Consider the following 27,565-nt stretch of genomic DNA (forward strand, 5'->3'; position numbering starts at 1 on the left):
AACAGAAAAAAATATAATTGCACCTAATAATTTGTCTCATATGATAAGAAAAATAAGAATAATTAGGTGGTAGTGGTGCTTGTGAGTTGTCTTTAATATTAAACATCCAAGAATATTATACTCCCTCCGTCTCAGTTTAGGAGTCTCAGTCATTTCTTTACACCTGTTTTATAAAAATGATACTAATAAATAGTGAAAGTGAAGAAATGGTAAAGTAATAGAGAGAATAATATAGAGAAAACTCTTCCTAATATTATTCTTTCTCTTATTTTACCATTTCTCCACTTTCACTATTTATTATCATTTTTATAAAACGGGTGCAGAAAAGTGATTGAGACCGCTAAAGTGGGACGGAGGGAGTACTTATTATATATACACATATAAATATTGTTACGCTACCGATCATCATCCGTAAGCACTGCTATTGTTTAAATCACGTTTAGCTTTATCTGTTTTATTTTATAATTAGATTGTTTCTAGTTCTTAAAAATGTTTATTAACCTTACTAATTTTATAAATTATAAAAAATTAAAGCTCAATTTATTATTTTATTCATTTATTTAAAATTATAGGAAAAATGAACATATCAGGCTGTGATTTTTTATTCGAATTAATGGCATTAGTAAATTTTTGAAGTATTTTAGAATAAAAATAAACATTTACTCCCTCCGTCCCCAAAGAGTATGAACATTTGGTTCAACACGGGTTTTAATGCATAATTGGAAAAGTAAGAGACATATAGAAAGAAAAAGTTTTTAAAGTATTGTTAGTGGAGAATGAGTCTCACCTCATCAGAGAGAAAGGAGTTTCCAAACTTAGAAAGTTCATACTTCATACTCCCTCCGTCCCATGTTACTCGCACTTTTCATTTTAGGCCGTAAAATTGAAATTGATTTTTAGTGTAATTAAATTAGAATTTTAAGTGTAATGAAACATCAATTAATAAAGGAGCTCTTAACTTAAACTAACATATTAATTAAATATATTAATTCTAACTTAAACTAGAAATAGTGTAAATAGTTTGTGACGTGCCGAAATAGAACAGTGCAAGTAACATGAGACGGAGAGAGTACTCTTCAGGGACGGATTTAAAATGAAATAGTTCATACTTTTTAGGGACAAAAGGGAGTATAACAAAATAAATAACATTAATATAGATTAAACGAGATCAATGCTCATATATAAATGATGCTCACATAATTTATGTATGGTGCTCATATAATTTACTACTATTATTTGTGTGTAATGTTCATGTAAGGTATCCATCCCACGAAAAACAAAAGAAAAGAAAGAAATGAAAAGGATGGTTTGAGCAAGATTCATTTGGAAGCACATAAGCTGTAAAGTCCCCCCAACAATACATGTATTTTCTTTTCCAATGAGAAATGTTGCAATCTTTAAATTTTATTTAAATGTTACTATTATTCTTCTAATAATAAGAGTTAGCATAATATATCGACTCATACTTTTATAATTATAGTTTGCTTGAAATCCCAATCCAACTCGGAAAGAATAATATAGTCGCATGCAACCACCATAATTAAGAAATAAATTGTAATATTCCCCACTAATTCTAAGTGTTAAGTCTTGTGAGAAAAAATATGCTTAAGGTCACTAATCAAGATTATCGATCGTTGATTAGAAATGGGGTTTGTTGAAAATGGAGGGTGTGGGATCTAAGTGCATGAGACCTAATTATACTTGCATGCATAATACATTGCATACAATTAAGTAACAAAAATATTATTTGTTGAAACCTAATCCATGTATACGTATGAAGGTTTTGGAAGAAGAATAATAATTATTTGTCTTTCACTCAATAATTGTAATACAAAGGTATTTTTCGTCTCTTTGTCCCACGTGACTGACATCTCACCATCGTATATATCCACATCTCAAATAGTATTTTTTTATTATTAGTATTATTATTATTATTATTATTTGTTTATTATATTTAATTTGCTTATATCTCTTTATATTACATTGAATTAATGTAGTAGTATAATTAATTTAAGGGTACGTATGTAGTTCGAGGATAAAATTATAAATTCATTTAGGGACACGAATAAATGTAGTGTATATATATTATTCAATACCTCTTTAATTTATCAATTATTCACATGCATCCTTTGCTATGATGAACAATATAGAGCTATCTTGTTTGATGATCTAATTCTTCGAATTATTCAATTTTGCATAACATTCTCCTCAATGAATTCATTTCACTATTTTAGTTTCAGTTTTAATATCAACAAACTATAATAAAAGTGGATTTTTAAAAAAGATTTGTTAAATTTCTGTAAGTTAAGTTCAATTTTTATTTTGATTTTAAAAGTGATTATAGTAAGGAAGATGTGAAATGTTTTATTAGACCCCAACGTGAAATATCTTGCTCGAACTTATCACAATATATAGAGTATAATATACTCAAAATCATTTTAAGCTAATTTTGTTATTTAAAATTATCAATCAAAATACTACTGTAAAACTTTTGTGCTCATGAATAGCATGACATGTACACGAGGGAATCACGGAATTCATTGTGTGACCAAATTTTTTGGAAATTCTAAACAATTTTATCTTATCTTTACTTACAACAATATGTATATTTGATTAATTGTGAAATTGTAGTTCGATAGCACTTTTTATTTATTGCAATACTTTTTTAGGAAACTTTATCCATATACTTCGAGATTTGTACTAAAATATTAATTAATTAAGTGTATGGTATATATATTTATGTAGAATATTTGCTACGTGATATAAGAATGCCAGTATATATTGACTCCCACCAAACAATAAATTAAGACTTATCCAAATTAAAATCGAAAGCAAAAATAATATTGGTATACCTAATATGAGAAAATATATTTATTTCAAACATTTTAAACTTTATCTTCGAAATTAATGACATATATAGAGATCGATGGTCGATACAAGAAATTGACCATTCCAAGACTACCCTTTCAACAAAGATATTCATAGATTTGGTATTAAGACCAAGTAATAGTTGGACCTAAAAAATTGGCATAAACAATTGGACTTCCACTTGGAAAATATTTGATAAATTATTGCATTCCATGCATCCCTCTTTAAGCAAACAAGAGATTCCAATATGGGCCATGGTTAGGTCATTATAATGTTTTCTCTCTCATGAATCATTTTTTTTCGTCGATGCCATGGAGCTAATATTTTTTCAATATTATTCATTTTTGTGTGCTTATTTAAAAAATATATTTTTCATTTATTCTCTTATATGAAATCACTAGTCCAATCTCACTGACTTGTTTGTTGTATTTTAATTTTATTGAAATATTGTTGTATAGTTGTATAGTTCATCGATTATTGATTTGGATATGATCTACTTTCATTTGGGAATTGGTACTCTATATTTTATTCCCAATTCGCCCCCAAAAAATTATTTGAGCTAATTTATATTAGGGGAAAAGCCAAAATACAATTACTGCTTAATTATTATACTCTCTACATCTCAAATTAATTAAGACAATTCTAATCAACACAAGATTTAAGAAAATAGAATTTACAAATTTAAGTGGAGATATAATATAGTTCGACACAAGATTTTTAAAAAAAATATTACGAAGTTAAGTGGAGACATAATATAATACTCCTAAGAGAGAAAATAAAGTAGATTATTAAAAAAATAATAAAATAAGAGTATTGTGTTAATTTTTTACTCCATTAAAAGTGGAAATAGCTCATTTAGCTTGAGACATACCAAAAAAATTACTACAACATATGTTAACTACAAGATCTTGAATGTACAACATATGTTAGTAAAGAAAAGAAATGTGAGTAGCATTCATATTTTCATGAAAACAAAGATGGAAGTAAAATACAATATCAACAGAGGAAACCTTCACCCTCAGCAAAATCAATTACTCCATATTCTTAAAATCTTAAAACGATTCAACAATAAAAGCAAAGAGAAATTCAAGATTCCTTGAATGATCAAATAAGTAATGCAGCTTCATCTTATTTGAAATCAAGAATTAAATGTTTTTTCCATGGTCAAGACTCAAGAAAAGGTCTAATTGAATCTAATTTAGCTGCATCAAGAAATTGTTTCAGAGCTGTCTATTGTTGGGCATGAAGAAGAAAAAATTTACTCAAATTCAAAATCTGCAAAGCCGCCGCCGCTTACCAAAACACGAAATCAACTTGGAGACGAGAAGCAAAACTGTACACCGGTCTTTCCTTTGTCGTGCTCTTGTTTCTTCAGGATATAGCAGTAGTTTACCTGTTCAATAAGAGAGATAATGAGCATCAACACTGATTTTCATATTTATGTAACATTAAGTTCTGTTTTCCTCCATCACCCTAACTAGAACTTTGTTATAGCACGTAGATAGATACGAGAAAGCCTTTTTCCCGGACATTATAGGATGATATTATAATGAAAATCCTCCAAATAATACTAGTCCCATCATGCAATTTGTAAGCTTAGAGCTCAACATTCTCGATACGGAAGCAAGATTTGTATAGAGAGAGGGAGAAAGCAAGAGAGTTGTATTGCATAGGAGGGGATGCCCGAAATCCGAGGGTGAAATTGTGAAATTATATGTACTATTATATGGTAATTTTGTCAAATAATGAATCTTAGAAGACAATGAATGACTAATATCATGGGTTGGGGAAGGAATGACTATCCTGATATAGTGGGAATGGTGATTTCAAATGGAATGACGATTCATGCAAAAATATCGAACCAAGCAAAGCACGTCTTTATTCTTTAACAAAATCAACACAGAAGAGGAAAATGAAAAAAGAGAGAAATTCTTGAATGAGAAGAGTATAGCTGTTTACCTCCATGCGGAATAGCTGAGTGGGCACGACAAGTCCAGCTCCCACAGAGCTTCGGAAAGAATCCTTAAATTTCTGAACAGAAAACTCCTTGTACGAATTCTCACTCAATTTATTCAGACTGCCAGTGCAAGCAAAGACGTGGCCATGGATGCCAGCATTCCTAAGAACGCTAAGAGGTAGATCAAACGAAAGGTCTGCAAAGGCAGTGAAAGCAAGATCTCCGCCAACATTATCTATTCCAGAATCATCGGGGCTCCCATCGTTTGGGTTATCTCTGGTGACTCGTCTAGGTTCAGCGAGACCCAATCCTCTCGACTTGAAACCTAAAATTGATGTCGGTCCTATCAAGGAGCAAACTGGCGAAGTATTACCTCCCATGAAGAACCTCTCAGGCAGATACGTGGGACTACTCAAAGATCCCCTCCCCCATGGAAGCAAAACGCCACCGGATATCCCAAAGTTCAATGCAGCCCGATAGAATCCAAGGGGGATAGCATAACGAAGATCAAACTCCTGTTCAGCAAAGAGATAATGTCAGATGAAATATAACTTAACTTATCAGTGAACGTAGCACCCTCCAAAATACGACAATCGCTCACAAACTCTACAGCCAAGACAACATTGTTCAATTCAGAAATGACAGAACGAATAATAGGACAGATTTTAGTAAAACTTAAATAAGTAACAATTGCTTTTAATAACTCAGGAACATCATTAGAGGCATAATTGCAATTGAAAAAGTACCATGTAAGAACTGAAGTACTTTCCGACTATATGAAATGATAACTTTAAAAGGGGAGCAAATACCTGACGGAGAAAGCGCAAGCTCCGTAAATCAGGAAAAAGGCCACCAATTTGAGTGGTGGAAATAAAAGCATGTCCTCTAGTAGGCCTCATTGGTGAATCTCTGTGGTCAATTTTAAACGCATACTTCAACGCTGACACCAGATTATGTCCGAGCTGCCTCCTCACTGTGTAGGAAGACATTTGAGATGGATCCGTTAAAGTCCGCCAAGAGAGATTGTAAGATAGGTCATGGTTCCCCGTTGACAACAGACTCAGTGAGAGCCCAAGCGCTCGTTCTTTGTAGGAAGAGAACTTCAACCAATCCTGGGAAAGCAGAGATATCCTCCCAGACACTGGAGTAGGAATCGATTTGAATCGGGGCAAAGCCACCCCTGAGCTGACTTCCAACGACTGACCCCAACCGTAAGCCAGTGAGCCATCCCACAAATCTCCATACCCCAACAGATTTTTCAGTCTCGCTGCAGCTTCTAGAGACCACGATCTAGCCTACGGAAGCACTTTAGCATATCAAAAAATTAAGATAGAAAACCATCATTTCATCCATACAACGATACAGCTGCTGAAGCAAACAAAGAAGAAACTACTCCATTGTCACAAAAATTGATTCCAGCACGCGCGAAATCAAGATCTATCCTACAGGAAGTACTAGAAACTCAAGCACGAAATCAATATGAGTCATCAATAGGATTTCCCTAATCCTCCCTTCCCGAAAGGAAAAGGGCAACAACTCATCCAGATTCCAGAAAACTGCAGAAGTAAGTGAAAGCATTCCGTTGCACGAAATTTCTATCCACCATACTTGGAAAAATGACTAATCTTGAAGATGTAAAACATCCAAACCAAAGTAACAGTTAAGAATCCAATCTCTCATTTGCTTTACAATAATATTTTTTAATTTGTATGCTAAATTACTACTGAAATTATCAATCAAATCCACATTCTGCCTTTTAAAGTCACTGGTTTCTTTGCTATTAGTCAATTTATCACAATTTTATTGCTAACCATTATATGCTATAAGATCATAGCATCATAAACCCTAACACCATATCCCAATTCCAAATAACCGTCAATCCAATTACAATGATTCCTAAATTTAGTGACCACATAACAAAATCCCCAATTCCAAACAGCAAAGAGAATAATCAATCAATTAATTTCAAAATTAACACCATCAATCCAGCAAAAAAATACCTCAGGCTTGGAATAAACGCCGAAATCCCCAGAGAGCAAGCTCCCCTCCGAGACATCAATGACGACATTCGCCGTCCCGGGAAGCTCCGGCGGGCCAGCGTCGAGCGTAATGCTAACCGAATCGAAGATCCCGAGACGCTGCAGCTGCAATTTTGCGACGCCGGCGGCGCGCAGCAGCTGCTGGAAGGTGTTTGCGCCCGTGAACAGATGCTCCACCTCCGCCTCGATCACGGAATCCTTCGTCTTCTTGTTCCCCTTGACGACTATGTCGTGGACCCGAACCGGAACCCGCTCCGACGAGAGGCGCCGGAAGAGGGAGTCCATGTCGGCGCGGTCTCTCTGCATCCGGGCATCCGGAGACATCGATTTGTCATCGCTGTCGTCGTCTTCTTCCAGCTCCGAGTCGTCTTCGTCGGCTTCATCGTCTTCGATTTCATCGTACTCCGGATTGGGGGTTTTCGGGTCGGATTCGGGGTGGGCTTCCATGGAAGGAGTGGCGGCGGCTCGTGGGAGTGAAATGTGGAGTGGAGAAAGAGAAATGAGCGGCGGCGATTAGCGGCGGAGGGGCGGCATTTCTAGTTCTAGGGAAATGAAGGTTGATACGACGTTGTTGTAAGCGGGATCTTCTAATCGATAATTAAGCAAAAGAGAGCTTTAATTTTTTATTAATTTATTTTTCGTCTATGATTATTGTTATGTGAAACTTAGGTAATCTTTTTAATTGTTGAAATAAAGTTATGATCAAATTATATTCTTTGTATCGATATACCGGTACTTAAATAACATCATTAATTTTAAATGTTAATTTAGAGAAGTAGTGTAAGACCTTGGTTCTAGCAAAGAAAAATCATGGAACACAAATCAAAATCCTACAACTAAAAAATTGTGTACAAAATTATAAATTTAGTATTATATACTAGTACTAGTTTATATTTACAATTCAGTAACTGCAAGATTGTGATCAAATTTCAATAATTTACATGATCAAATCTAATGTAATTTTGAAATAACGATCGTAATTCACAAACTTTTTAGTCATTTAAAACTAAGTTAATGATCGAATCTATCATAATCTCTATTGATTTCATCATTTTATCTATGACGTTTTTCAATTTTATTCCAATTTCTTCAATCATAACTTTTATAGTAGTAAATTTTTTTTTTCAAAGTTTCACTAATGGAATGTGACATGATATTTTTCTTTCAAATAATAATAAAATAAGATTAATATTTTAATTTTGTAAAATAATTATATGAAAATGATTGATTAAATTAATATAATGATAAAGATTGGGGTATAGTGATGTTTAGAAAAACTAAGATAATATGAATACAACTAAAGATTAGGAATAAAATTGATAAATAAATTTATAAAATAACAAATGAAATTAATAAAATTATGCTATTGGTTGAATTGAACCGCTCGAACGAATTCAAAATTTGTATACACAAAAAACCCCCCAATTTCTGCTAAATCTGTATTGTGCGCCAATTCAAATCCACCAAGCAAGAAGATGTCGGAGACGAGCAGCGCTAAATCTCCTTCCGATAACCTCTTCCCTTCGCTGATCTCCGACATCAAAGCCTACAATGGGGCGGATCCTCTGCTCCCATGGCTTCGGTAACAATCTCACTTTATGACCACTCCACATTTTCTCCATTTGCTGTACTTGCATTTGCTTCAATTTGATTGTGATTCACTCTTCTCCGTTAATTGATCCGAGCAGCGGGATAAAGAAGCTCAAGGAGAAGCTGCCGCCTCAGCTCCTGAAAGAGAAACTCCCTCGATTTCTCCAGAAATGCGCCGAAACTTTCATGACCGACCGCTGTTACTCCAACGATATGCGATACCTCCGCGTTTGGCTGCAATTGGTACCTATTACTTTATCTGATGTTTCTGGTTAACGTTTAGTTTGATTTTGTGTTTGGGGAGCTTTGAGCTCATTGTGTGGGTATGAGCTCATTGGTTAATTTAGGGTTTTGAAAACCCTCAGTACTAATAGTGGTGATTGATTGGATTAAATTTGGGGTTTTTTTGCTTTTTAATGATTTTTTGTATGTCTTGTGGTGTAGATGGATTTTGTGGAGGAACCGAGAGCGGTGTTGAAAACAATGGAGACGAATCGGATTGGGCTGAAAAAGTCGGTGTTTTACCAAGCGTATGCTCTCTATTATGAGAAGCTGAAGAAGTTTGATGCAGCTGAGAAGATTTATCATCTCGGAGTGCAGAAGTGAGAAGCTTTTTTAGTTAGTAGTGTTATAGCAACTTTCATGGAGAAATCTTTTGTTCTGAGCTCTCTAATAGACCGTTCATTCATCTCGATTCAGTTTGCTTTTGGAATTTTGATTGAGTTTTAAAACCATGTGATGGTTGTGCTTATGATCTCAAATTCCAGCTTAGATTTAGCAGGAGTTGTGTGTTGCTTTTAAAACATATGAATGATGCAGAAGTGTGGTTGCATTTATTATTGCTTTGCTGAAGTTTTAAATCGTCTATGCTTGTACAGCCTTGCAGAGCCTGCTGATGAGTTGCAAAAGTCATACGATCAATTTCTCCATCGGCAGGAGCGAGCAAAGAATAAGAGAGTTCAGGTTTTTCTGTTCATCGCTTTTTTTATAGCTACTTTTCCATCATTGTCCAGGTTCGTATATTAAACCACGCCAGCTCATAGTGCAGCTACAGGGAGGGAAAACAAGCAAGGGAAGATTGAACCACAATGATGTTGGAAGTTGCAAAGAGAAATTGCACAAAATGGATGGTCAGCCTACAGATATGCGGTGTAAAGATCATTTGCTAGGGACAGAAGCTACTAAGTTTGCAAATACTGGAAATAAGGTGTCGCTCCAAAGCTCCCGGAATGAAATGCTCGTAAAAGAATTAAATTCTATCAGTAATAATGGAGGGCTTGATGAAGAACTTTATAGAAAGGTAGTTCTAAGTGACTCCGGAGTTGAGGGACAAGATGAAAACAAAAGGCTCTGTAGTGATGACACGGTTGTGGTTAGGTTTGTAGATACTGCGATTGTTGGGAAATCCAACGCAGAAGATGCACGCCATCATGGTCTTATTGAACCTACGATTAATACAAAAGAGGCCATGAATGCCATTAATACCATGTTCCAGGAGCCGTTAGAACCCTCAATCTCGGGCAGGTCAAGAAGAAACAAGTCTAGTATTGGTAACAATGCAGAGAATGGATTTAGTGTTTTCAGTGATGAAAGCTTAGAGTCGAAGCAGAACTCTCCAGAGGTTCGATCGCTGCCCCAACTCACACCACCTGACACTAATCAGCCTCTGGGCGAATCATTTGAAATATATGTGGATGGCGAGGAAACTGTTGATGTTAAAGAGATAGCAAATGGGAAAGGTATACCAGCTCGAGATACTAATCCTGTTGACATATCTATTAGCCATGCTACTGTGTTTGCTAGACCAAATGATCACCCTTCAGCATTTAAGGACCCGAATCTTAGGAGGCCAATCCGGGAGGATACAGCAGTTTATAGATTTGTAGGTTCAACCATTTCTGATGAACCGGAGGTCGAGAATGCTTGGCACCATGGCCTTGTAGACCCCACCATTAATCTGAAGGAGGCTATGCAAGATATCAATAGCATGTTCGGAAAGCCAATTGAGTTCACAAGGAAAAGAAGGCCAAGGAAACACGTCGAATCACCTGAAGTGAAAGACCATAATGGAGGGTTTCTCATACTTCCTGATGATGATGATGAACCAGAAGATACAAAGCCTGATCCTGCTAGTGGTTTCTTTCGAAAACCTATTGCTTCGAAATGTAACCCTGATCAGAGCCGAAACAAAATGCCAGAAGATATGAACAATTATTCTGGGTTTCTAATCCTTCCTGATGATGAAGAAGATAACCAACAAGAGAGCTCCTTGCCAAGTTCGTCTACAAGAAACGACAGTGATTTGTTTGAACAAACTGTGTGCACCAAAGAGGCAATGGATGAAATAAACAAATTGTTTGCAATGCCAATGGATTTTTAAAAGCCGGTAAGTGAGATTTTTAGTCCCCTTTTTCACATTCTGATAATTTGTTATAGTTTACTTCATATACATGTGAAGTAGTTCCTCTCATGTGTTCCGATGCTCCTTAAAAAGGTGTGGGGAAGTAGTTAAAAATGATTCAAAAATCAAGAAGCTGCTTAGTATACTTCATTAATAATTTAGCTTGCATATAGAATGTTTTCAATGATTGATAAACAACATAGGGAAAAATGGAAATTGAGCTTAATCAGGGCTTGGGGGATCTAATAATTAACATCGGGTTCCTCCTTTTGAACACAATTATTCGGGCGGAAAGCCAGTGGACCCGCAGCGTATATCACTGCCTCGTAGTTACTTCCGATGATCCTCTTGTCTTCATAGCGAAGTGGAGCACCGTTGAGTCCATAATTGACATTAGTGAGAAGATTGCAGGTTTTGAGAGGAGAAGACACCAGTTTTACTTTGCATGAATGCAGGGGATGATCCAAGAAAGAGTGGCTCATCTTGAATCCCTTAAGCTCCGCGTAGAAGTAACCATTTTTATCAGTATTAAACGCCTTGTAGTAGCTTATTCGGTTTCTGTGATCCTTGCAGATGACGCCGATGGTGGCCGCTTTAATAGGCTTAGCTCCGTTCAGGTGCCACGACCCGTAGTTCTCACAGCTTTGGCAGTAGACGAGGCCTTCCACCACCACATCGGTCACCTTCGCTGCTGGTTTTGGGGTTGTCTCGTAGGCATTCGTCAAGAGCGGGAGCAGGGTGAGGAAGAGGAGAGGAAGCATGGCAAGGTGTCGACGGTTTGCCATCGTTGAGACGATACGAGGTAGGAGGACTGTTTCCCAAGATTTTGTGTTGTGAAATGCTGAGATTGTTGCTGGTGTTTATAGTTGGGTTGTGGGGTTTGAATTTGAGCAAACGTGGAAACAACTAAAACGATTTATTTGGATGGTTTGGGGTTCACATTGTTGACAACGTGACAGCCACCTTCATATATAATTTGTGTGTTCAGTTTAACTGACTTCATTTTGTTTGGTATTTCATATCATAATATTGAGTGATGAAAACATTCTGCTAGGAACTTTCGTTGCAGATTTTATCCAAATTTTAGGCCTTGTTGCAAATTAGATCTAATGTAATCTTGTTGTTGGTAGAAAATTTGTACTTCTAATTTTTTGCATTAGTTTAGAAGTTAGATTTAGATAATTATTTGAAGTTGGTACTTATAATTAATTGAGAGCTTTTAAACCTCATTGTGTGATCGTTTTTGTTTTGTCAATTTTGTGGTTGAACATAGGGGATTCAATTAACAATGAATATACCTAACAATAATTGAAATCAAAAGTTATATACAATAAAGAAAATCAATATGTCTCATTTTTCTGTTACAATTCCATCTCCACCTTAGTTGGCCTCAGTCGACAGAATCTCAAGCTCCTCCCACCACAGGGGCGACAGTTTCGGGACGGGCCTCGTCCGGCCCTATCCCGGTGATCACTCTCAGCCTCGTGCACACCTCTTTCATGGATGGCCTCTCATCCGCGCACCACCTGATCACCTCACCGATCTCTTCGACCTGATCTTCCCAATACGTTCCCAAAGTCGGGTCAACCATTTCCCTCAGCGGTTGCGTTCTCCTGAGGTAGTCCGACGCCCAGTCTTCGAGAGTGTCACTACCCGCGGTGTACGGGAGCCTGCCCGTGATCATCTCAAACAGTATCACGCCAAAGCTGTAGACGTTGCTCTGTGGATCCGTTTGCCTCTCTGCTGCTGCAGCGCCCTCATCCCAGAAGGCGATGTCCGACACTTTGGCAGCGTAGTCTTCGGTTAGACAGATACACGAGGAGGTCAGGCTTTTGTGGGCTAATGGAGGTGTTAATTGGTGCATATGCTCGAGGCAGTACGCGATTCCCATCGCGATTCTCAGTCGCGTTGTCCAGTCCAAGTGTTCGGCTTCTTTTACTGCAATGTAGGTGGAGGAATGACTAATAGATTCAACTCATAGAGATATGAAGCAAGAGGAGTCGAGCGCTTACTGTGAATGTGCTCGAACAGAGTCCCGTTGGGAGCATACTCGAAAACCATCATTCTCGTGAAGGGCGCCTGCTCCTCACAGAAACCGAGTAGGCTGACGAAGTTCTTGTGATTCACTTTCGATAGCGAGTCAATCTGAAACGCACACGAAAAGGGCGTTGGCGCCAAGAAAAACCATCAACGACTAAATCTCGTTACTCTAAAATCGACATAAAACATACCCTCTTTCTGAACTGGCTTTCGAGATTGCTAGACCAGTCCTTCTCAGATGACATGGCAACGGAAGTGACTGCTATCTCAACTCCTCTCAACAACGTGCCCTTATATAAAGTACAATTCGAAGCTGAACCAATCACGTTGGTAAAGTCTTCACAAGCAGCCTCGAGTTCGGATCTCTTGAGCTTTCGGACACCTGAGACACCAAGCAACGGAATATTTAGTGACTCGGCTCGAAATTTAAAAAAGTATGCAATATGTATACAGCAAGCTAATTTGTGACTAACCATGAATGCCAACAAAACCTTGGGGCATATCAGAGTATTAAGATGTTAAAGACACGGTTTGAAGCTTATAACGAAGATGTTTCCTAAATTTGATTTAGGAAACACTTTAGTCTTAGTCATTATAATTACAATAATTTACTTAATAACATTTCAAAACGGATTTCTGTATGTTTCTACTAACAAAACTTCCATACATGTAATAGTTGTAGACTATATCTATGCATCAATCAATCAACAACTAAATATATAATCACAAATTAACCTTGGATGATAAAGTCGTTTATTAGAAGTGGATGTTGAGGAGATGGTGAGGAAACAGATCTGAGACTTGAAAAACTGAAAGATTAAGTGAAATAAGAGTCAGATATGTTATCTGAAAAACCAGAGACTTACAAAGTTGACTTGATATTACCTGAGAGTTACGTCTGTAAAATCAGAAGCAATAGAGGAGAAGGAGGAGTTTTGATGACAGAGTTGCCAGATCTGCTCTCTCTTCACCACAGCTGTCACCGAGGCAACGAATACGCCATCTTTCACCTCAAAGTCCCAGTTGCCACAATTTGATTCAGATGAAATTGCTAGCCTTCTTCTCAGAAATTAATATTAAAATAATTGGCTTTGACTTTTCATATATTTAAATATTATTCCCCAAGTCTTGTTTGGTTTTATTTTACTGAATTTAGTGAATATTATAACTCCCTCGTCATATGAAACTAGAATAGTAACATCAATAAGAGGTTGAATATTCAAGTAGTAACAAATGAAAGTTATGTTGTATGGATGACATATATAATGCACAGTTCAAGTATGAATATTGACTTTTAGAGCATCTCCAACGGTGCTCTGGGCAAGAGCATTGTCCTTGCCGTCGGCAAAAGCACGGCTGTGCTCGCCGCTGCGCTCTTGCCGAAGAGCAGGACAACGTGGCAGCGTTCCATTGGGCGGTGATGCCCAATCGCCCCATGTGTGATTGAGCGTGTTTTTATTCCGTTTTCTTTTTTTAATTCATAAAAAATTGAAAATAATTCAAAAATAAAATTAAAAAATTCGGATTCCCAAAAATATAGCCGTTTTTCGACTGTTTTTTTTTTTACATCAAATAGTAGTGATATCAGTCGATCTTTCTCATCAAATATCAATGTTTTACTTAAGATAGATAGGTTTATAGTTATGGTTGCAATCTCAATTTTGTAGCCTATATATATAAGCATATGTGCTTGTGTCTTCAATTAGGAAGCAACAAGATTCATCAATTATGTAATTTTTAATTTTTTTTAATTTATAATATTATTTTGGGTATTTTGAATGGGACCCTTGAATAGTGTAAGAGCATGATCTTGCTGAATAGCATGGATGTGAGTGTTGCGCTATTGCGGAAGAGCATGGAATTAAAAATAAATAAAGGTGGGTCTGGGCCCACATCCGTGCTCTTGGCAAGAGCATGGATGGGGATGCTCTAACGAAAATAAAGTTGTCCCCCAATGAATTCCTTTACCAATAGACCTGAGCTTAACCATCCTGACCTGACCCAAAAAGTATTAGCCTTCGGCTAGTGGGCTAGATCAAACCAGCTCGTATATGAACGTACTCTAATACTCCCTCCGTCCCACTTAAGATGACACGTTTTCCTTTTTAGTTTGTGCCAAATAAGATGACACATTTCCTTTTTTAGAAACTCTCTCTTTATTGAATTAATACACCCAACTACTTTTTCTCACTCCTATTAAAATATTTATTTTTCTTTCTCTCTATTTTAACATTTACACCCACTCTTTATCTCTTCAATTAAACACATTAATCAATAACTCCTAAACTGTAGTGTCAGCCAAGAAATGTGTGATTTTAGCCGGGACGAAGGGAGTAGCACTTTTTGTGGTTCGAGAAAGCTCAAGTATTTATTACTAACATAAATACATTTTTTTTAATATGTCAAAAATTGGAAGTGGACTAAATTGGTTAGACATGACTCACATGAGTATAATGAGATCAAAGTAACTTAATTACTTAGATTCATACTTTAATAGCTTGGCAAACCTCAATTCACATCTTCACCAAAAAATTAAAAAAAACATATTTATATATAAATATATTAACCACCTTACTACATAGCACTTGAATTTACACCAAGAGGAAGCAAGAAGCTTCCCACAACAGGCAATAAACATAACAAACAATGCCTCTTTCAATTCCACCTCCACCTTAGTTGGCCTCAGTCGACAGAATCTCAAGCTCGGCCCACCAGAGCGGCGACAGTTTCGGGATGGCCCCGTCCGGCCCTATCCCGGTGATCACTCTCAGCCTCGTACACACCTCTTTCATGGACGGCCTCTCATCCGCGCACCACCTGATCACCTCACCGATCTCTTCGACCTGATCTTCCCGATACGTTCCCAGAGTCGGGTCTACCATCTCCCTCAGCGGTTGCATTCCCCTGAGGTAGTCCGACGCCCAGTCTTCGAGAGTGTCACTACCCGCGGTGTACGGGAGCCTGCCCGTGATCATCTCAAACAGTATCACGCCAAAGCTGTAGACGTTGCTCTGTGGATCCGTTTGCCTCTCTGCTGCTGCAGCGCCCTCATCCCAGAAGGCGATGTCCGACACTTTGGCAGCGTAGTCTTCGGTTAGACAGATACACGAGGAAGTCAGGCTTTTGTGGGCTAATGGAGGTGTTAATTGGTGCATATGCTTGAGGCAGTACGCGATTCCCATCGCGATTCTCAGTCGCGTTGTCCAGTCCAAGTGTTCGGCTTCTTTTACTGCAATGTAGGTGGAGGAATGACTAATAGATTCAACTCATAGAGATATGAAGCAAGAGGAGTCGAGCGCTTACTGTGAATGTGCTCGAACAGAGTCCCGTTGGGAGCATACTCGAAAACCATCATTCTCGTGAAGGGCGCCTGCTCCTCACAGAAACCGAGTAGGCTGACGAAGTTCTTGTGATTCACTTTCGATAGCGAGTCAATCTGAAACGCACACGAAAAGGGCGTTGGCGCCAAGAAAAACCATCAACGACTGAATCTCGTTACTCTAAAATCGGCATAAAACGTACCTTCTTCCTGAACTGGCTTTCGAGATTGCTAGACCAGTCCTTCGCAGATGACATGGCAACGGAAGCGACTGCTATCTCAACTCCACTTGACAACGTGCCCTTATAGAAAGTACAAATCGAAGCTGAACCAATCACGTTGCTAAAGTCCTCACAAGCAGCCTCGAGTTCGGATCTCTTGAGCTTGGGAACACCTGAGACACCAAGCAACCGAATATTTAGTGACTCGACTCGAACCTCCATGCCTTGCTATGCATAGCAATAAAACATAAATTTAAAAGAGATTCATAGCGTAGAGGTACCGGTTACAAATACTCTCTGCAGCTGTCCACTTAGCCCCGTAGCCCATGGCTTGACCGTCGAAACTTTACCATATTGATAGAAGACGACGCCAATAACTAAAAGCAAAAGCAATAGAGAACCACCAATGGATGCAACCAATACAAGTGTGTGATTCCTTCCATCACTTTTAGCTGGTGCTGCTAGGCTCGTTCGATTCTCTGCTTCTGGAAATATTGTTTGAGAGTTATTGTTAGCAAGAGGGGCAGAGGAAGAGGAAGGCGGTGACTGCACAGGCGAGGGAGACTGGGGCACGGAAGGAGCAGGTATAGGAGTCGGAGGATCAGGAGCCGGAGTTGAAATTGGTGGTGGAGATAAATCTGGATCCGGAGTTGTTGGTGGTAGGAATTCTCGGGCAGGGGTAGGTGGAATACGGAACCTGAAGGGCTGTTGTCTCCTAGTCGGGGTTTCTTGCAACAATTTTCGTTCTCCAACGTCTCGTTTTTCCCAGGAAGTCCTGTGGAGGTAATGGATTCATCAACTTGAAAAGGAAGGATAAAACAAAGACTACAATTATAATAACGTTAGAGTATAACGCATCAACCTCAACGACTCATCAGAAACATAGACGAACGAACAAGCTACCATTCAAGAATCATGCTTATTCAGGATCTAAACAGATTATGCATACCATGGCGTAAGTAAGCTTTCACAAGCTGCCTCGTTGGATCTCGACAGCAAGCCCTCCTCCACTTGAGCTTCGGATAGCTTCTGAAGCTCGTAAACCTCAGGACTTATGTCACTAATACTCTCATTATTGTCGAGCAAACTGCATCACAACAAGATTTCTATTCATCAGACACAGAAAAACGCGTTCTACATAAGGAAACGAGCATGCTTCGGTTTAGTCCAACGTACAGAAGTGTCATCGAAAAATTGTTGCCTAGACTACAAGGGAGCTTCCCACTGAAGTTGTTATATCCAACATCCAACACCTCCAATCCTTTTATGTGTGTGATTTCTTCAGGGATCCCACCCGAAAACGAGTTGTTTCGCAGAATTCTTCAAACAAACAACTCAAAGTAAATCAAACTGCAAACAAGCTACAAAATTGGGAATGAATTTGAACTGTTTCAACACAATCTTACAGAGATTTCAAGTGACTTAGGATCCCAATATGAGGAGACAAAGTACCTCTCAAACAAAGATCTTTGAGGTTTCTGCAAGCAAACTAAACATCAAGAATTCCCAAAATCCAACTAAATCAAACAACAAATTAATCAATTGACCATAAAAATCACTCACAAATCAACAACATATCCCTTTGAGCAGCCAACACCAGACCAAGAACAAGGATTCTCCAATCCAATTTCATCAATCCAATTTGACAAAGCTCCATGTGGATCACTCACAATTTCTTCTTTAAATTTCAGCAAAGCCACACCTATTCAATCAAGAGAGTTACCCCACTTCATTTTTCCCCTTCCAAAATTTCATTTCTAACCAAAAAAAAAAAAGCATACCTTCATGATTGAGAGAGCAGCAAAAACTGAAATTGAGGAGAAAAAGGCAGCATAAAGCAAATGCAGCCAAGAACAGATTTTTAGATCTCCAAAACACTTTCATTTCATCAGAAACCAATTCTCTCAGCCAAGAAAGGAAACCAAATGATAAACCCAAGCTCCAAAATGGGAATAGAATCAGTTTCTTGAGAATAGTTCAACCACCTAACCTGGTTGACTCAGTCGAGCAGACAAATACAAAAACAAGCAACTTGAAAAAACAATTGATAGATAAGTGAATTGGAAGCAAAAGGGATAAGGGTCTGCAAAAGAGTACTCGAATGTGACTGTGTAGTAAAGAAATACCCAAAGATGAAGGGATGGGATCCCCTGCTGTGGTGGGAGCACAGCAGCCCTCACCCAAACAAATTTTTTATATTAAAATTTTTTTTTTTTTATAATATAAATTTATTATTAAAAAATTTGGTTGTGTGAGGGCAGCAGCCCCTGCTGTGCTCCCACCACAGCAGGGGATCCCCATCCAAAGATGAAAACGCGTAATCAAGCTGCCTTAATTTAACAGCAAAAAACTGATCAAGAAAGGACCTTTTTTATGGTTTGACTCTTAAAATAAATACAGCAGAATTTTATTCGAAGAATCTCAAAAAAGGAGGCTTTTTTATGGGGAGATTTATGCATGAGAATGCTTCTGATTTGGGGGAGGGATTTTGCAAATTGAGAGAGGACTTTTCTCAGGTGATGTGCCGGCCGTGACTTTTCAAATATGCATTCTTTTACTTAGTATTATCAAAACAAATACTAATAATTTAATTACTTACTAACTTACATTCTTAATTTATCATAATTTATAATTTTATATTTCGGCACCGCTTGATTTTGTTTGTTTATTCCTCCATTTCTTGCGTTGGACGCATTGATTTCTATTCATAAAAAATGTTAGTGAGCCAAATCAAACATTTTAATTATGTGCATATTTCTTATTTTATAAAATTTGAATTGGTATGTTTTTATTAGTATGCCAAATCAAACATCATAATTAATGTCCATATTTCTTATATTATAAATTTTGAATTGGCATGTTTCCGTCTAATCTTAAGTGATTGACTATTTTTCGGTACGTGTTTGAGAAAATAATAATAAATAGTTGAAGTGGAGAAAAGGTAAACGATTCTCTTCTATATCATTTCCTCTTTTACTTTACTTTCTCTCTATTTTAATTACTTATTATCATCTTTATAAAACAACGGTAAAAAAGAAATCAATCACTTGAGTTGGGACGAAGGGGAGGGAGTATATAATTTACTTTAATGAAAATTTCATTCGGTAACTTAGCTGATTTAAATCTGAACTTCAATTGATATATTATTCAAACTTGAATATTCGTGTGACATTTCGACGTCAATAAATACAATTGCACGATAAATTTAGACCTGCATTGTTTTTCCTTTCCCCCCTCTTTCCGATATAGTATTTCTTAAAAGGACATATATAAAACGACATTGTATCATTTTGTCACATAATTCAATTTATAATAATGACGAAAAACCAGCTGTCAACTGAATTCTAAACTTGAACTTTATACTATTGTTAATAATCAAAATTTGATCTAAAATTGACATTAATAGTAGGGGTGGCAAATCGTGCGTCTCGGGTCGTTATCGTGTCGACACGATAACGACACGAACACGATAACAACAAACACGAACACGACCTGTTAAGAAAACCTCAAACACGAACACGAACACGACCCGCTACCCTCAGACCCGAACACGACACGAACACGACACGAACCACTTCGGGTCAACACGACACGATAACAACATGTATTGGAAAGTGATTAAATATTTAAATGAGATATGACCATATGAGACTATGAGAGTCAATTTAATAAATACTGAAAAATGAAAATAATAAGAATTAATAATATTAAAATATTATTTGTTAACGGATAACACGAACCCGACACGAACACGTATTGTTAACGGATAACACGAATCCGACACGAACACGGCACGAAATTTTCGTGTCCTTAATGGGTCGACCCGATAAGGACACGAACCCAATAAGCTCTGACTCAAATCCATTAATTTCGTGCCGATTAGTGTCGTGTTATCGTGTCGTGTCAAAAATTGTCAACCCTAATTAATAGTGTAATAACGTCGAAATTTTGACCTCTTGTTATATTTGAGCTTTATTTTCTCAACTTATCACATGTATTTGTGGGGAGAAATTTAGAAAAATATCCCCTACGTATTTATCAAGTTAGATGAATGTATTTCCCAATAAATTATGTTAGGTAGCAAAAACTTGTAATTCTTGGATGTGTGGCTGGCTATGATGGTGTAGCATGTGATGGTATATTATTTTGAATAATAAAAGTAAGAGTGACGTGGATTGAATTAATGAAATATTTCAAATAAAATGGATGTATGATGGTTTACTAGTAAGAAACAAGAAAGCATGGACAAGTCTATGCTATGGTGGTGGGGACATTATTATGAGGTTGAGAGCCCATCCATTTACAACTAGTATTAATGGTTTTGGGCCAACTATAACTCCTCTTTTAATATCTCCTCCATAACCCTTTTATGGAAAGTGAATTCAAATATTTTTTTGAAACATTTTACTAAAAAAGTTTATTATTAGCTTCATCCCACTTGTGCTGTTTTATGACCTAAATAAAAAGAAAATAAAATAAGTGAGAGGAAAAAAATAAAGATAATATTGATGTTATTTTTATTTTAGAAAATATGTCATTTTTAGTTAAATAAATAAAAAATAATATTTTATTTTTAACGAGACACAAAAAATATTCTCCTTCCTCACTGTGGTCTCCTACCTGGGTCAGATTCAGAGTCAAATGTTAGAGTGGCCACTAAAAGGCGGCCACTAAAAGGCGGACACTCCAATAGCTCCGCCACAGTTTTTATTCATAGCCCTAGTTTTTTTGTCCATAACCCTAAAATTTTGTTTCCGCCACTATGGTGGACACCTTCAATAGCCCACAAATTTTATAATCAATTTTCATTGTATAAATGTTTCAAGTAATTATGAATAAATTTATCGGACTATACGTAATTAGAAGACGATGACTATACGTGAAGAAATTAAAATTAAACACTAAATTTTCGTTGTATTAAAGTACATGAAAAATTATACAACGAAAATTTAATCTAGTACAAATCACTAAGGTCTTCACACTATTGAATCAGAGCATTCCACGTGTCTCTCCACAAATTGTCTATTTCTGACCACAAAGTCTAGTGAGAGAAATTTTTAGTGATGAAGAGTCGGAATGGTGTGAAAATAATGAATGGAATGGAGTGTATTTACAGGTGAATTAAATTAAATTAAAAAAAAATGGGCGTCCACCGGCGCGGCGGACACTACGCCACTATAGTCGCCCCACCTATTCGCCGCGTCCGCCAAGGAGGAGGCGAAGGCCCGTCCGCAGCCTACCGCCCCCATTTCCTTGTCCGTCCCGGGGGCGGACGCCAACTCCACTATAATTCGCCCCGGGACCGCCCCAAACCGCGGCTAACCATAGTGGACACCCTTATGTGCCCATGTGAGTGCTCGCTCACAGAAGTCTATCTCTTTTTTTTATTAATACAATCTTTATTCAATCCCATAATTAGTGACGAATTCAGGTTACTATTTCGAGACCAAATTTATCATAATTTTGTAAATAAAGAAATAAGAGTACTAAAATTGTTCCATTTAGTGGAGAAACATTAAAATTAAAGTAAGTAATAAGCTTGGAAAACATTTTACACTTTACGATTCATAAGTATTGAAACAATGGGATATACTCCCTCCGTCCGCAAATAGGAGTCTCGTTTTTCCATTTTAGTCCATCCGCGAATAGAAGTCTCGGTTTACTTTTACCATAAATGGTAATAGAGTCTCACATTCCACTAACTCATTTCACTCACCTTCCATTTAAAACTAATATAGTTTCACTAACTTTTTTTCACCTATTTTTCTTAACATTTCTCAAAATTTCTAGTAACGGACGGATGGAGTAGAATCTAAATCAAGCTAAGAATTGTTGCCTCCAAAGCCCCTTCTTCCATACTAAAATCAGCCAAATACGTTGAACATTCTAATGATTGAACAGATAATTGTAGTATTGCAGACATAAATTCTTGCTATATCCATATTAAGTGAGTAAGTGACGAACAAATACCTTACAAAATATTTTGCATTGATCAAGAAACAAAAAAGATTAAAGATCCAACTTTCGATCGGCTCACATGATCCCCCGATCCAAGCGACCATCAACACATCTCTTCCCAAGAATTCATGCATATCTTATCTTTGTATTGCATGAATATCTATCTTTCTCGATATCAATAACGTAACGACCACCACAACACATCTCTTCTCAATTATTCATAAATTCCTTATCATTATACAGATAGCTATCTCTTGACATCAGTAGTAAAACCGATTCATGTAGTTATTAAACCCGTATTTCATGTAAGATAGCCTAAATCCTTTTATCTTATGTGTAATATATATCATCTCTTTTCATTTTACTAATAAAAGAAATCGAAAAATTAAATAAGTTAACGAATATAAAAAACATCTTTCGTAATATCCCCAAGCAATTAACTACTAGTACTAAACCCTTTTCATTTTTTCATTTTACTAATAAAGAAAGATCGAAAAACAAAATAAACTAACGAAGATAAAAACATCTGTTGTATTATCCCCAAGCCCAAAGACAATTTTTTACTTCTTTCCTCAGTTCCATTAAAATATGTACACTTTTCATTTACTTATGTCCCATAAAAATATGTGATTTTAAAAAATTTATATCAATTTAATAATATAGGTCCTCATATCCACTAAAACTACTTTAATTACCATTCTTCATCTCTCTTACTTTACCATACAATTCTCGGGATAGGATCCCCTGCTGTGCTCGAATGCACAGCAGGGTGCTGTGCCTCTCCCATGTAAATAAAATAATCAAATAAATAAATTAAATAAATTAAATAAATAAATTATTATTTTAATTGTATGGGAGAAGCACAGCAGGGGATCCTATCCTCCTTTTTCACTTTACCAATTTTATCTTAATTTCTGTGTCATCCTCGTTGCACCTATTTTTATTGGATAGAGAGAGTATAAAACTTCTTAATCCATTTTCATCAAACACATGCTACTACAAACAACTAAACCAAAATCTTAACCACAAAATTCAAATTAGCCTCTAACAAATCAATCTAATTGGAAGTATACTTGCTCTCTGCAACAACAAAAAAAATGAGAATTCATTTTCTTCTTCATCAATGGAGAAACTCGTCCAGCTCTCCGACCACGAAATCCTCATCGACTTCTCCCCAAACACCAAATGCCGCACCACAATCCGCCTCAAATCCCTCCTCCCCTCCGCCCCCATAGCCTTCAAGCTCCAAACCTCCTCCCCCCACAAATTCCTCGTCAATCCCCCCACCGGCCTCGTCCCCCCTCTCTCCTCCGCCTCCTTCCAAATCGTCCTCAAACCCCAGTCCCACCCACCCCCCTCCTTCCCCCGCTCCCCCTCCGACCGCTTCCTCCTCAAAATCTCCCCCGTCCCCGAATCGCCCGAGTCAACTCACCCTAAACTCGCCAACCGCTGGCTCGACCGAGTCGACTCAGTCCCGAACCAGATCTACGACGTGAAGCTAAAGGTCTACTTCGTAGGCAAATTCCTCCTCTCCCACGCTGTTTCCGGCGGGGATCTGGAATCGGTGAGGGGGATAATCAAGCGGCAGCGCTCGATCGTCCCCGATCTGGCGGATCGGGAGGCGGATGCGCTGTACCGGGCCGCGGCGCGGCACAGCGGCGTCGCGGCGCTGCTGGTGGACGCCGGGCTGAGGATCGGCGGGAATGATGAGTTGAGGTGGGCGGGGAAGGGGTGGGTGGGGATGCACGCGGCGGCGGCGTTCGATCGGGCCGGGGAGATCGAGGAGAGGGTGAGGGGAGGGGAGGGGGTGGAGTGCAGGGATAGGGAGGGGCGGACGCCGCTGATTCTGGCGGCGGGGAAGGGGAATTTGAGGAGCGTGGAGGCGCTGGTGCGGATGGGGGCGAATGTGGACGCGAGGAGTAAGGATGGGAGGACGGCGATGTACAGGGCGGCGGCGAATGGGGATTTGGCGGTGGTGGAAGTGCTGGTGGCGGCGGGCGGGGATCCGACGATTGGGGATGTGGAGCATTGCCGGTCGGCGATTGGCGTAGCGAGGGATAAGGGGCATGTAAGTAATTTCACAGCTGATTAACTCAATTTTTGTTTGTTTGATGATAGAGTTTTTAAAATGATTATAATTTGATTGCGATAAGATAGCTTTGGTTTATGTTTGTTGGTTTGAGTGGAAATTAGAGATTATTAGTTTGATATACTTAGTACTTAAATAGTAATGAGATAGTTGCATGAGTTTTAACGGGAATCATAGTGTTAATAATGACTAATAAATGTATTAAGCAAAGAAAGTGATGAGTCATATACTAGTATAGATGGGCAGGGGCAGTAATTTCAATGATAATCTACTCAATTTTGTTTGTTTTTTGATCTTCACATTTAATAAATAGACTTTAAAAATGATTATAATTTGATTGCAATTAGCAAGGTTTGGTTTATGTTAGTTGCATACTGTGTTTGAGTGGAAATAAGTGATTTGGAATTTGATACTAATGGCATGTTGTATGAGTTTTAACAAAAATCGTTCAAAACTGAAAAAAAAAGGTTATTATGATTGGATAAATGGTTATATTGCACTAATAATGATTTAAAAATATGCTATGAGCGAAGTAAGTTGATGAGTTATAATATATTGTGCATAAAATCAAAATTACTAAAAATGAGTAGTACTACTTACTATATTTAGGAGATTGATGGAGTAATTAATAAGAGTACTACTATATTAGATTGAATTAATTGTTTGAAACTTTGGATGTTTATCTTCTATTAGAACTAAGATCCATCGTCCATTGATAAATTCTCTTTTTTCGGTATTCCTCGTTGCTTGCAATAAAAGTAGGAGTTTTCGAGATTTGCTAAATTGTGGTGCTCTAAGTGAAATTCTGTCAAAAATCAAAGTAAATCTCAGCCCTTAATAATTGGATTGAATGATTGTGATAAGCTATATTATTAGCCTAAGATGGTACATTATTAGCCTAGCTACATTATTAGACTCAAACGATACATTATTTTGCTAAAATAGTACATTATTAGCTAAGTTACATTATTAGATGACACGTAACATTAATCTAATCGTTAGATCACAAGATTTAATGGACTACAAGTGTTTTAATTTTGAACATTATTTAGCTTATGAATTTGAATACATCCATTTGTAGTAAATTTAAGTTTAATTTATGTTTTGGTTTTAATAGAAACTTAATTGAAGAAATTGTGAAATGTCTTCTTAGACAATAAGCAAGCTTTTTAATTTATGTGAGTTGCTTCATGCCTTTTTAGTACTTTATGTTTGAGTGGGAATTGGTGATTGTCAATTTAATACTACTACTATATGTCCTAAAAAATTTTGATGGCATATGTTACGAGTTTTTAATAAAGTGGTTGAAAATTGATTGACATATTTGTGAGCCCAGAAATGGTCTCACCTTAATTATGGATAGTGTCAACAATGATTTTTAATTTATGTGTTACAAGTGGAGATTATAGTGAGTCATATAGTAATAGAAAGAGTAATTAAATTAATAAAATAAAATAGTAAAAATAATGAACTTGAACAAATATTTATGCTTTCCAAACTCTAATCTCATGACAATTGTGTAGATGGAGATAGTTAAAGTACTAGAGCAAGGAGAAGCAGTGCTTCGCGCAGCTAGGCGTGGGGAGCTCGACACCCTCGAAGCCCTGCTGGAGAAGGGAGCGAACGCGGGCTTCTGTGATCAATACGGCTTGACAGCGCTCCATGTGGCCGCCATCAAAGGGAACAAGGACGTGGTGATGATGCTCGTCGAGTTTGGTGCTGGCGTGGAGTGGCAGGACGCCGAAGGCCAGACTGCGCTGCATCTTGCTGTTGAAGGCGGGAGCGTTGAGACCGTTGAGGTTCTCATTTGCAGAGGAGCTAATGTGAATGCCACGACCGCCAAAGGCGCGACGCCACTCCATGTTTCAAAGCTGATGGAGTACGAGGACATAACGAAGCTTCTCCTCGACAAAGGAGCAGCTTCCGTTGCGCCCTCCGAGGTTTGATTTGTTGGATTATGAGCCTGTGTGTAGAGTTTTGTGACATAGATTTGGTCTGGGAAAAAAAAAGGTTTCAAGAGTCTCTAGAAAGTGTAGTTATCTTAGAGAAAGGGTTTGTAAATGTTTAGATATTGCAATTAAAATTGTTGTTGTATATCTATGATTATACTTCTCCTTAACCATTAATTATGGGATCGAGTAAGTTTTAAGATATGTGAATGAACACGAATTGAAAATCATATGCGGATGTCAACGTGAGTTTAACGATGTCATCTATTAATACAGAAAATCACGCCGTTTGGTCGAAAAATATTAATAATATATAACATGTGGATGTCAACGTGAGTTTAACGATGTCATCTATTAATACAGAAAATCACGCCGTTTGGTTGAAAAACATCAATAATATATAACATGTGGATGTCAACGTGAGTTTAACGATGTCATCTATTAATACAGAAAATCACACCGTTTAGTTGAAAAACATCAATAATATATAACATGTAGACGACCGAATTTTGTCACTTATGAAAATCGTGGACAAATCTAAATTTTATGGTTTTTGACTTTTCATGGCAGATTTTTTTAGTTGCGTCACAGCTCAGATTTTGAAGATAATTTTTTTTTAAATTAAATTTTTTTTATATAATTCAGACTAAAAGATATAATGAAAACTTATTATATACTCATACTATAATTGTACTCCATGGTGGTGTTCGGTTGCCAAGATAAAATAATACCAAGATATAATTTAGAATTGAGTTATGAGATTATTTTAGTCATAGGGGGTTAGCTAAGACTAATTATCCCATGATTATCCATCTAGGATTGAGTTGTGAGATTGAATCTCATGAACCAAACACACTATAATTTTAATCCCGAATACAATCTTGCAAACCGAACACTCTCGTATGTAGTACAGAAAGCCCAAAGTTTGTTAGTACTATTATCCAACTACTGAAATTTCCAAATTGGGTTCTTGATATTTTTATAATATATTTCATTTAATAAATGATAGTACATATATTAACTATAATATCAATTTTAGCATGCTGATTGCTGACAAACTTTGACTAATATTATTATTCTAACAGACTAAGATATTGTTACACATGAAAACAAGACATTCATCATTTGTTTTAG

At 37.2% G+C, this 27,565-nt stretch overlaps 6 protein-coding genes across 7 annotated transcripts; 2 read left to right on the forward strand and 4 right to left on the reverse strand.

Moving 5' to 3' along the window:
* Positions 1–3,969: 3,969 nt before the first annotated feature.
* Positions 3,970–7,440, reverse strand: LOC121775284 (SAM50-like protein gop-3). The gene is made up of 4 exons (XM_042172341.1): positions 6,826–7,440; positions 5,635–6,120; positions 4,828–5,340; positions 3,970–4,261 (listed from the first exon to the last, which is right to left on the reverse strand). Exons 1-4 carry the CDS (start codon positions 7,309–7,311, stop codon positions 4,178–4,180), a joined length of 1,569 nt encoding a protein of 522 aa, XP_042028275.1. The 5' UTR covers positions 7,312–7,440; the 3' UTR covers positions 3,970–4,177.
* An 841-nt stretch (positions 7,441–8,281) lies between these two features.
* LOC121773798 lies at positions 8,282–12,079 on the forward strand. 2 transcript variants are annotated; one of them, XM_042170713.1, is made up of 6 exons: positions 8,282–8,446; positions 8,553–8,697; positions 8,899–9,056; positions 9,333–9,417; positions 9,491–10,840; positions 11,429–12,079. In XM_042170713.1, the coding sequence occupies exons 1-5, from the start codon at positions 8,340–8,342 to the stop codon at positions 10,832–10,834; spliced, it is 1,839 nt and encodes a 612-aa protein (XP_042026647.1). In that variant the 5' UTR covers positions 8,282–8,339; the 3' UTR covers positions 10,835–10,840; positions 11,429–12,079. The 2 variants fall into 2 exon arrangements, with proteins under 2 accessions (XP_042026647.1, XP_042026648.1); XM_042170714.1 differs by having other exon boundaries at positions 9,503–10,840.
* LOC121774564 (non-classical arabinogalactan protein 30-like) lies at positions 11,098–11,640 on the reverse strand. Its single transcript, XM_042171413.1, has one exon. It carries the CDS (start codon positions 11,638–11,640, stop codon positions 11,098–11,100), a length of 543 nt encoding a protein of 180 aa, XP_042027347.1.
* Positions 12,080–12,137: 58 nt separating the features above from the next.
* On the reverse strand, positions 12,138–14,885 carry LOC121774565 (probable inactive receptor-like protein kinase At3g56050). Its single transcript, XM_042171414.1, is given in 7 exon segments — positions 12,138–12,298; positions 12,300–12,793; positions 12,868–13,000; positions 13,087–13,277; positions 13,631–13,704; positions 13,781–13,954; positions 14,872–14,885. Coding segments are annotated over 7 exon segments (1,143 nt in total). The 3' UTR covers positions 12,138–12,235.
* A 475-nt stretch (positions 14,886–15,360) lies between these two features.
* LOC121774841 (probable inactive receptor-like protein kinase At3g56050) lies at positions 15,361–18,590 on the reverse strand. Its single transcript, XM_042171707.1, has 9 exons — positions 18,217–18,590; positions 17,999–18,137; positions 17,842–17,913; positions 17,612–17,755; positions 17,385–17,522; positions 16,717–17,210; positions 16,418–16,608; positions 16,199–16,331; positions 15,361–16,124 (listed from the first exon to the last, which is right to left on the reverse strand). Exons 1-9 carry the CDS (start codon positions 18,317–18,319, stop codon positions 15,568–15,570), a joined length of 1,971 nt encoding a protein of 656 aa, XP_042027641.1. The 5' UTR covers positions 18,320–18,590; the 3' UTR covers positions 15,361–15,567.
* Positions 18,591–23,381: 4,791 nt separating this feature from the next.
* LOC121775544 (protein VAPYRIN-like) lies at positions 23,382–26,631 on the forward strand. The gene is made up of 2 exons (XM_042172633.1): positions 23,382–24,461; positions 26,006–26,631. Exons 1-2 carry the CDS (start codon positions 23,517–23,519, stop codon positions 26,426–26,428), a joined length of 1,368 nt encoding a protein of 455 aa, XP_042028567.1. The 5' UTR covers positions 23,382–23,516; the 3' UTR covers positions 26,429–26,631.
* The last annotated feature ends 934 nt before the right edge of the window (positions 26,632–27,565 follow it).

The sequence above is a fragment of the Salvia splendens genome, chromosome 17 (assembly GCF_004379255.2).
Source record: "Salvia splendens isolate huo1 chromosome 17, SspV2, whole genome shotgun sequence".
In the NCBI taxonomy this organism is placed as follows: Eukaryota; Viridiplantae; Streptophyta; class Magnoliopsida; order Lamiales; family Lamiaceae; genus Salvia; species Salvia splendens.